Source organism: Myxine glutinosa, chromosome 2 (assembly GCF_964187855.1).
Source record: "Myxine glutinosa chromosome 2, kmMyxGlut1.1, whole genome shotgun sequence".
Lineage (NCBI taxonomy): Eukaryota > Metazoa > Chordata > Myxini > Myxiniformes > Myxinidae > Myxine > Myxine glutinosa.
Window position 1 is genome coordinate 49,597,197 of NC_136262.1, and position 11,155 is coordinate 49,608,351.

The 11,155-nt window shown below is 46.6% G+C and overlaps 1 protein-coding gene across 1 annotated transcript in view; it reads right to left on the reverse strand.

The window, feature by feature from the left end:
• The window catches only part of CACHD1 (cache domain containing 1), a 154,137-nt gene extending 143,917 nt beyond the window's left edge, over positions 1-10,220 (reverse strand). Inside the window, exon 1 of the mRNA XM_068108228.2 lies at positions 9,549-10,220. Within this exon, the coding sequence (XP_067964329.2) occupies positions 9,549-9,761 (213 nt within the window). The 5' untranslated portion in view covers positions 9,762-10,220. The remainder of the gene's footprint in view (positions 1-9,548) is intronic.
• Positions 10,221-11,155: the final 935 nt, after the last annotated feature.

Consider the following 11,155-nt stretch of genomic DNA (forward strand, 5'->3'; position numbering starts at 1 on the left):
GACGAACCCATCTACGAGTCTATGGACTCTACCGAAGCTTCCTCTATGGAACTACTACCGTCACTTCCGTCGTCACCCACTCCCTTGCCAGAAGGCGCTGGGGCGCCCCCTCCGACACCCGCTTCCGGCAGCTATTCCGACACGGGGGACTCCGGGCTTGGGGACGCCGTACCCAGTAGTTTCCGAACACGAACTGGCAGGGTAGTTCGCCGCCCCGACCGCTACGGGTGGACCGACTGACGTGGATTGACGTGACCCTTTCGATTATTGCTGACGCTTGCTTGCAACCTGCCGAGCGGCAGTATAGTTCTAACGGCGGGGAGAATGTAGTGAAATTATACCGAAGGTGAACCCAGGGAGTGCTCGCTTATCCCACTAAAAGGGGCGTCTATAAGACCCGGGACAACCGCGGGGCACGGACACTCCAGCGGCACTTACTGTGACATAGTCCTGTAGTTTGAATGGTATGTACGCCCCTATATGCTGCGCCTGTTTTGTTTCACCTATTGATATCGGACATTGCCCATGTAATACTCTGATTCTAATGTCTGTTGCATGAATGTATTTTACAGGATGTTACTACAGATCTAAATGATATTAAACCTACCCAAGGGACAAGTCGTGTCTGTGCTTGATTTTCACGACATGGATAATATGAATACGCATTGCGTAGAGTGAGAGCTTCGTCAACAATGGTCAGTCGATCGAGTACGCAGCCCTCGCAAACATCTGTAGGCCTAGGCCTAGCTAGGCTAGGTTGTTTGATCTTGGGCTTAGAATTATAAATTAAGTCGGTGTCGCTGGCGGAAAACTGAAGTCGGTGAAGCTGGCGGAAAACTGAAGCCGGTGTAGCTGGCGGAAAACTGAAGCCGGTGTAGCTGGCGGAAAACTGAAGCCGGTGTAGCTGGCGGAAAACTGAAGCCGGTGTAGCTGGCGGAAAACTGAAGCCGGTGTAGCTGGTGGAAAAAAGAAGTCGGTGTAGCTGGCGTAAATGATGAGCGGTTTCGAATTCAAAATCCGTTCTGTACAGTACTGTATTGTAATTTATTGATTTTAATCAGGTGAAAATAATTTTTTCGGTCGTGCCAGACCAAAGCAAGATCACATGAGCAAGATCGCGGATCATGGAAGGGACAAGATGGCGGATCATGGAAGGGACATTTGAAATGACAACATGAAATTTTGTTCCCAAGGGAATGGGGAATGACAGTGAAATTTTGAATGGATTTACATATACATGCAATTGCCATAGAGGTTCGCTTACGAAGCTCTCTAAAATCAGTCATGCTCATCAAACCATTGGGTGACCACATGTGCTTTGTGGATGGGGATTTTGGTGGAGAGGTCTCTTCCTGCAGCCATGCTATCCATAATTATAGGCAATCAGGCCTATGAAGCATTTTTATACATGACCCTAAGCATGCTGGGATGCCATTTGCTAAATTAACACATGGGCCACATCTGTGTGGAAGCCATTGCTTCGTGTCCCTTTTTTGTCCACTACCGGTGTGTATGTGTGTGTATGTATATATGTATTGTTGCGATGCCTGCATGACGCTCTCTGCTGGACAGAAAGGCCTGGACTTTGTTCTCTCTACACGTGCCTACATGACGCTCTCTGCTGGATAGAAAGGCCTGGGACTTTGTTCTCTCTACACGTGCCTACATGATGCTCTCTGCTGGATAGAAAGGCCTGGGGCATTGTTCGCTCTGCATGTATTTTTCGCTCTCTGTGCATGTGTGCATGACGGACTCTCTTTCTGCACGAGGCCATGACTTGATTTTCTATCTTGGTCGGACCCTCTCTCGGGCCTCTGCACGTGCCTGCTCTCTGTTGGCTGCTGGACTCCCTCTCCCTCTGCTCTCTGTTGGCTGCTGCTGGACCCACGGTGCACATGTACATGACAGAAAGGCCTTGGATATTGTTCTCTTTGCACGTGCCTGCATGACGCTCTCTGCTAAACAGAAAGGCCTTTGACTTTGTTCTCCCTGCACATGCCTGCAGGATTCTACCTCTTGGCTGGACCCTCTCTCAGGCCTCTGTGGGCCTGCTCTCTGCCTGCCGGTTCCACTCTGCACGTGGGCATCGGACTTTCTGCATGAGGCCACGACGACTCACTTACTCTGCAAGAGATCACGACATGCTCTCTCTCCACGTGTACTGGCTCTTACCCTCACGGTTCCCAACGCACTCACTCTGCCTTCTTCCCGACACTTTTTGCCTGCTCATATTTGTGCTGGGGATCGCCTTTGCCTCTTCGTGCTCATGCTGGGGGTGGCCATCTTGCCGGCGTATTGCTCATTGGTGACGGCAAGACGAGGTCGTTGCAGTGGATACAACAAGGTCCTGGTAACATCGCAACCTTTTGCTAACAGGATCCCAACGTTTGTTTCCCCTCCCCCTCCCCCATGAATGTGCACTGGGCACCCATGTTGTGTTTATTTGTTGTAATCGTCATAAGCAATAGAATAAGCTAAGTTTCTGCCTCTTGTCCTTATTTTCTTTCCTTTCGATAAGTTTCACTGCAAATACTTATCGAATCGTTAAGCGTTTCCTTTTCAACTGTACGTGAATGTACTTTCTACCATTGGTCCGCCATTGCTCGCACCCAGAGTAGCGATTGGCCATAACAAATTAGCATCAGCCCTTCGGGTACCAACGCTTGCTCGGCCGTCTAAATTTCCATCCATGAACAAAAGTGGTACACCGCTTTTGTGGTACAACAGGTGCGTTCCCCGATTGGAACCGTCAAGTGGTACACGTAAGCGGTGTCAGACGAATGGACTTTGCCATCGTGCGAAGTGGACCAATTGGCATTCGTAGTTGCTGGTTTGCAACCTGCCGAAGTACGAAGTTATTCGTGCGCGGCAGCCTTAGGTCCGGTAAGTTCGGGAGGGAACGAAGGCCAACCCCCTCATAGTAGACCCGAACATGTATTTATATATAAATAAGAGCACCACATATGTATGCAATTCGGATATGGTGTGACATATGGTTACGGATATGGTGTGAGAAATGGAGAAGGTGAAAGGATTTTGGAGTTTGCTGATGGAGCTGATTTGTTGATTTGTAATACTCAGTTCCAGAAAGAGGATAATAAGCTTGTTACATACACGTCAGGTGGGTCAACGACAACCGTTGACTACCTGATGGTGCGTAGGCGAGATAGGGGGCACCTCCGGGACACAAAGGTGATCCCGGGGAAGGAGGCAGTTTCACAGCACCACTTGGTTGTCTGCGACATAAGGGTGAAAGGTGCGAGGAGAGATCGGCGGGTGAAGTACCAACCGAGAATGAAGGTGTGGAGGTTGAAAGAGGTGACAGTAAGGGAGGCATTAAAAGAGAGGCTGAGTAGAGTAGAGGATGATGTGGTTGAGCTTGAACGTGGTTGGATGTCAATGAAAGATCGTCTGTTGGGAGCCGTTGGTGAGGTATGTGGATGGACAAAAGGACCACCGAGGCACTCGGAAACATGGTGGTGGGATGAGGAAGTAGGAAAGAGGATTGACGAGAAGAGGAAGAAGTTCAAGGAGTGGCAGAAGGCGAAGGGTACGGGAGCAGAAAAAGCAGAGCATGAAAGTTATAAGGCAGTCAAGAAGGCTGCAAAGAAAGAGGTAGGAAAGGCGCAGGAGGCATGCAGGAAAATGTTCGGAGAAAGCTTGGATTCAGAAGAGGGACAGAGAGCAGTATTCAGGATTGCAAAGCAGATAGCGAAAGAGAGGTGTGATGTGAGGGGGGTGAGTTGCTTGAAGGATGAAATGGGACAAATCGTTGTGGACCCAGATGGAATTAAAGGAAGATGGAAAAGATATATGGAAATGCTGTTGAATACAGACAATGAATGGGATGGCAACATAGAGAGTAACCCAGTTTTAGGACCGGCAGAGAAGATAACTGAGAAGGAAGTTGAGGAAGCGATAAAAGCAATGAAGAGGAGAAAAGCGGGAGGGCCGACGGGAGTTGTGGGAGATACGTTGAAGGCAGCAGGAAGTTAGGGTGTGAAGAGAATGACAGAGATCTGTAATCTGGTGGTGAAAGAAGGCCGCATTCCAGTGGATTGGGAACTGAGTACCCTCGTCCCTCTATACAAGGGGAAAGGTGACCCTCTGGAGCGTGGCTCGTACCGAGCGATAAAGTTATTGGAGCATGGAATGAAGGTATTCGAAAGGGTGTTGGAGAGGAGGATAAGGAAGAAGGTGAAGATCGACGAAATACAGTTTGGATTTATGCCAGGAAGAGGAACGACAGACGTGCTCTTTATTGTGAGGCAGTTGCAGGAGAAGTACATGGAGAAGAGGAAGAAGTTGTTTCTTGGGTTTGTTGATCTGGAGAAAGCATTCGATAGGGTTCCACGTGAAGTATTAACATGGGCATTGAGGAAGTTAGGAGTGGATGAATGGTTGATCAGAGTAGCGATGGCAATGTACAAAAGAGCGCGCACAGCTGTAAGGGCAGAGGACAGGAACAGTGGTGAGTTTGAGGTGAAGGTGGGAGTGCATCAGGGGTCGGTACTAAGTCCACTACTATTTGTAGCTGTGATGGAGGTGCTGGCTCAGAACATAAAGGAGGGTTTAGTGTGGGAGTTGTTGTATGCAGATGATCTGGTGTTGATTGCGGAAAGTATGGATGGACTGAAGGAAAAGATGAACAAGTGGAAGGAATGTATGGAGACAAAGGGTCTGAAGGTGAATATAGGAAAGACGAAGGTTATGGCAAGTGGTAAAGCATGTGGTGAGGTGGAAAGAACAGGGAAGTGGCCATGTGCCGTGTGCAGGAAGGGTGTCGGAGTGAACTCCATTCAATGTACAATGTGCGCTGAGTTGGTTCATCAAAAATGTAGTGGTCTGAGAGGGTCATTAACCAGTGTGGCAGCTACATTCAAATGTACGGTGTGCATAGAGGGAGCTGCAGATGGAGGAAATGTTGAGTTGGATCTTGGAGACGGCGTGAAGCTGGAAGGTGTGAAAACATTTTGCTACCTCGGAGACATGCTGAATGGAGAAGGTGGATCAGACTCGGCAACGGTTGCTCGAGTGAGATGTGCATGGAAGAAGTTTCGGGAACTGAGTGGCGTGCTGATGAGGAGGGGAGTGTCGTTGAAGCTGAAGGGAAAGGTGTATGCTGCATGTGTGAGAAGTGTTATGATTTATGGGAGCGAGACATGGGTAATGAACGTAGAGCAGCATCGAAGGCTGGAAAGGGTGGAAATGCGAATGGTTCGGTGGATGTGCAGAGTATAGTTGAGAGAGAGGAAGACAAATGATGAATTGCGAAAGATGATGGGAATAGAGCCTGTGATTGATGCTGTGAAGAGGAACAGGTTGAGATGGTTTGGTCATGTGTTGAGGAAGGATGAAAGTGACTGGTTGAGAAGAGTGATGGAAATGAATGTAGAAGGAAGTAGAGGACGGGGAAGACCGAGAAAGACTTGGCTAAAGATGGTGGAAGAAGAAATGTGGGCAAGGGGGTTAACAAGGAGAGGTGCAGAAAATAGGGCAAAATGGAGAAGATTGTCATGGGGACCGCAAGGCTAACCCCCGCTCTAGCAGGGAAAATGGCCTTAAAATGCATGTTGTTGTTGTTGTTGTTGTTGTTGTATATGTGTGCAATTTAATCTCCCATTATAATGCAATATCTAGTATATTCTTCGTATCAATATATAAAGGCTATATATAAATATTGAGATTTAGAGAAAGTGCTGAGAATTTAGAGAAAATATCGAGAACGTGCTGTCGTATAAATATTGAAAGCAGAAACTCTCTAAGCAGCAATTCAATTATGCTGTGATATATGAATCTGCTCTGATGAGCAGTCATGTCCATCAATTGTCAAACCTTGTACTTCAATACCTGTTTGCTTCTATCAAAACTTAACACCTTTTATATGTAATATGAATGTGGTCATTACGCCAGGGTTTCCATCAATACAACAGAGATTAAGCAACATCTCAACCACATACACTTGCAGGCATATCTTGCGTGCTGTGGGGAGCATCACGCATCACGCACGCACGCACGCACACACACACACACACACACACACACACACACACACACACACACACACACACACTTTTTATATTGTTGTTGTCTTATGCGACAGCTAGAAGTAAAATTATCGTCTTGGCCACGAACACTAGGCTAACCCACTGGAAATAATGACTCAATTTTCATGAAAATGCAAACAAATCCCGTGCCTGTATCATGTTATATATTGGCATTTTAGGAGAAGGGGAATACTGGATATGGATCCGAGGAGCTGGGGATTGGTGTGGGTGTGTGGATGGATGAGGTGGTGTGCAGCTCACCCCGCTACAGTGGCTAAACCTAAAACAATGACTCAATTTTCATGAAAATGCAAACAAATCCCGTGCCTGTATCATGTTATATATTGGCATTTTAGGAGAAGGGGAATACTGGATATGGATCCGAGGAGCTGGGGATTGGGGTGGGTGGATGGATGAGGTGGTCTGCAGCTCACCCCGCTACAGTGGCTAAACCTAATAGCACAATGAGGAAAGGAAAGTCGATTTAACACCCTCATGTTACTCTTGAACATTCAATCTTTTTGCTTCAACAGTTTTCTGAAGGCCTTTACCGCTAACTCACAAGCACAGGACCCTGTTGCCCTCTAGCCTCACTCTCAACCAAGACCACAGTCTTCAGTAATTGCATCCGCCTCCCACCGTGAGTGGTCCCAGCATCGTTTCCTACCATATTACTGATCCAAAAGCAGAGAATGCTGCTGAATATTTAGCGGCCTCATCCTAGTTGTGCTGCGAAATGATCTTATCCAAGCATCAAAAGCATCCGCAACATCCGCATGGCTGAGAACTCGCTTCCAGCTGCCATCATGCCAAATCAGATCGGCACAAAGCCAGGTCAGCAGTTGAAGTGTCAAGTTAAAACTCATATTTATTACCCCTTGCTTGAAAGCCCAAAAAACAAAGGCTGGAATCCGTAACACCTCTACGGCCGCAGTAGAGAAAAGGCAATGTTGGTGGGGATTGTCGGTCAGCAGCCAGAAACGTCTCATCGCCAGCACTGGGAACATGTGGGCTTTATTATGGTGGAAGTAGGGAGGATGCTTGTTGGTGGGGGTGAGGGAAGTGGGAGAAAGGAGGAGGAACAGAAATCCATCAAAATGGTGTTTTCTTTAAATGTTCAGCCCGCTTTAACTTCTAGTTCAACGTACTCAAAGGGTACCGATCAACGTACTCAAAGTTAGTGGTAAAATGGCCCAGGGTACCGATCAACTGGCAATCTTTCACTCCATGACATTGTGTGCCACATTTGAAGATAATGGAGCTCAGATGCTATCTCATTCTCACTCATTGAATGCAGGCAGCCCGGCTGGACTTGGTTCTAGTTCCATACAGAGACCATCAATGTTTCAGATTGATGCCATCCTGTATCGTTTTAATTTATTTGCCCGTTTTATGGGACGTTTGGCCATACAGAACCAGGCAATCTGCATCTGCTCCAAGGTGCCATTGTCGGCAAGACATTCTCTGGTTTCCATAAGGTGTTGAAATCGCACCTCTAAAAAAAATTATTCAACTATTCCAATAAATCATCGACTTTTCCAAACAATCAATTCTTGTGCTATTCTTCCTTTTCTCCTTAATGTATGTTCACCCCTTGACCGCCTGCTCCCCTCAAACCCTAATACCTTTAGGTGGCTTATAAACCTGCTGCCCTTTGTCGTTTAACTCATCCATAAGCCCAAAGTCTTACACCCTAGTATAAAAAAAACTAGAACGACAGCCAGTAGAGAGCATACCTCAAACCTCCCTCCACCAAGCTGAACAGTTTACATTTTGTATCCATCGATAGGTCAGATCCGGATCCGGAGCTGATCCACAATTTAATCGGCTTGTTGTTGTCGCCTAACCAACTCGTCCACCTAGTTTTGTGACAAGTCGTCCACAACTTTTTGAGATATCGTGCTCTTTATCGTTTTTGGCCCTATCGCTCAACAGTGAAGAATCGCTTATACATTTTTTAATTCTCGTATCCGGCTCCAGATTTGAATCTTCACCAAAATTGAATCAATTTGTCCTTGTCACACACACATCCTGTCCACCAGGTTTCATCCAAATCCGTCCACAACTTTTTGAGATGTCCTGCTATATAATCGTTTTTGCCCTGTCACTCAATGGTGAAGAATCAATTTAAAAAATCACCAATTCAGATAATAATAATAATAATAATAATACATTTATTTTATGTAGCGCTTTTCAAGAAGCCCAAAGGCGCTTTGACAGAGTACAAAAAACAAGTGCAAAAAGACAAAAATCAACAGGTAAATAATCAAAGCAAAAGGAGGGAGAAGGAGAAGAGATAGTCAGGGGTTAAATGCTGTGGGTTAAATGTTGAATGCAGTGTTGAACAGGTAGGTCTTGAGTGATGTTTTGAATGTGGTGAGTGAGGAGGAGTCTCTGATGGTGTGAGGTAGTGAGTTCCAGAGGGTGGGAGCAGCGATGGAGAAGGCCCTGTCCCCCGATGGAGAAGACCCAAAGATCTGGATCTTTGCCAAAATTGAATTAAACCTTCCTTGTCACATACCCAATTTGTCCACCAAGTGTCATCCAAATTCGTCCATAACTTTTTGAGATGTCCTGCTATATAATCGTTTTTGCCCTATCTCCCAATGGTGAAGAATCAATTAAAAATTCTCTGATCCAGATCTGCTTTTTGATCCAAATCCACAACTTTTTGAGATATCCTGTTCACAAACAGAAAAACAAAGCCTGGTGTTGGGCTAGCGGCTAGGGTGCCAGCTTAGGATCCTAGGATCCTGGGTTCGAATCCCGGTCGATCGCTGAATTAACGCCAGGGTGTTGACTCAGCCTGTCATCCTTCCGAGGTCGGCTAATTGAGTACCAGTTCACTGGTAACTCCCTGTTTGTCGTAAAAAGGCGACAAAAAGGGTTGGCGGCAGGAAGGGCATCCGGCCGTAAAACATTGCTTCAAAAAGGGGACCAAAAAACAACAACAACCACGGTCCCCGAAAAAGGCCAACCCCCGCTTGCGGGGAAAAATGGCTTCTACAGGTTTTTTTTGTTTGTTTGTTTGTTTTTCCCCCAATGGTGAAGAATCAATTAAAAATTCTCTGATCCAGATCTGCTTTTTGATCGAAATCCACAACTTTTTGAGATATCCTGTTCACAAACAGAAAAACAAACGGACAGACAGATGTGAAAACAACCTCCATCCACATTCAGTGGTGGAGGTAATTAATTATCCACCGAATCCATCAAATTTCTCCACTCACTTGAACCAACCACCCATACAATAACCCCCCCACTCAGTCCACTTGAACCCCAAGTAGTAAACAGAACCCCAGAAACTCCCACTTCCCCCCCCCCCCCCCCCAAAAAAAAAACTGCATTAGGAATGAGCATCAAGACTTTGCATGTAGGACATTAAGAGCCCCTTTAAAAATATTCGATTTCGATTCCAAAACCGATATCTTCAGATATTCAAACTCTGGTTTTGCGTCTTAGATGAGACTGAAAACAATGTCGCGAGTTACCGGGGCTTACCTGCATGGTCGAAACGCCGAGCTCGCGGTCTGCAATGGAGCGAAGACGGCCGGCTAAAGTCGAAGCTGCGGGAAGCAAGGATCCTGCTTCTCGGGAGCCGGCGGAGAGCAAGGACGCCAAATTTCTTGCTTCCCGGGAATCAGCTGCTGCAAGCAAAATGAACGCGACGAAGAAGCGCAGGAGCAGGAAGCACGCAGCAGAGGCACTGCTCATGACTGGAGGTGAATAATGGAGGATGAGGTGTTACAGAGGATTTGATGATGAGGAGGAGGAGGCGGTGGTGAATGAAGAACAACACGTGGACGGAATGGGTGAGTTTGGGACGAGGGGGTATGAGGTGCATTGAATGGAGGATTAGTGGGTGCGCGGGAAGCGAGATGGAGAGATTAGTGTGGAGATGAAATGATGGAGGGTTTGAGGATTCCAAGGAAGCAGAATTGAAGAACTCCTGAGGATGCAGACAGGGCTGGACGGAGTGCGTACACGAGGACTACGCGGGAAAATGGGAGCAGGTGAGGAGCACAGAGGCATGTGAACGACTCTGAGGATCGTCCATCGGCTCCGGCCTTGGGAAGCTCCGACTCGGAATGATGTGTGAGTTGAGGAAGAAAGAGAGAAGCGAAGCGAGAAGAGATGAAAGTGAACTCGCAGTGCTTGTGCAGCTTTGACCGCGAGCAATGGAGTACGGCGGAGGTGGAGAGGTGGCGGCGAAAAAACGTTTCCTTCATCGATATATTCATCTCAACAACAACCCGTGGCTTCAACATACGGGTAAACGACAGAAAAATCTGACTCGTCTTTAATTTGTCATCAAAGATGCTTTTGATTATCTCTTGATTTAAAATCCAGAATCCGAGCAAACAAAATGATCCGGATCTGGGTTTTCCTGCTCTAATAGTGGATTCCAACCGGTCCTGATAATGAATATGACGCTGAAAGCGTCGCCGAACCGCTCTCGTTTGTTTCTCACGATATTCTCAATTACATGCGAAGTCATTGCTTGGAAGTGCTGTGTAATTTATCCAACGTACCACCTGGATGGATATAACTCCACGGCACCGTAAACAACCGAGGAGTCCCGCTGAACCCACTGCCTCCCCCCCTCCCCGCGCTGAATGGTTCGATCCGCGCTTTGAAGTTTCAAAAAAAAGTTTTGCTCCGTCACGTGGGCTCGCCGAGCGGAAGTGCGAGGTTCGATCACGAGCGCGGGTGGGAATACCGAGCATGAGGTGCTCAATAGAATATTCAAAGCATCATCATTTTCAAAGGAGCGCGATTACAGGGATTTGGGAAGCAAAAGCAACCAAGGAATTCACTTTTGGATGAACTCAGAAATATTTTGAATAAGATTCCTTTAGGTTTTATTTTACGGATTAATCCCATGACCTCTGAAGCTCGAGTTGAGCCTGCCAATCCATTTCCATCATAAACGTGTTCATTGAAAACACCAGTAAGAAACAACTAATCTGTAAGGTGTAAGCAAATTTATTTCCATAATAATATGTCTTGCTGCCTAACCTCAAATAGTCAATGGATGTCGACGAAGTCTTTGAAATGTTTATACATAAATGGTTCTTTCATTAAACTACATTTATATATATATATAT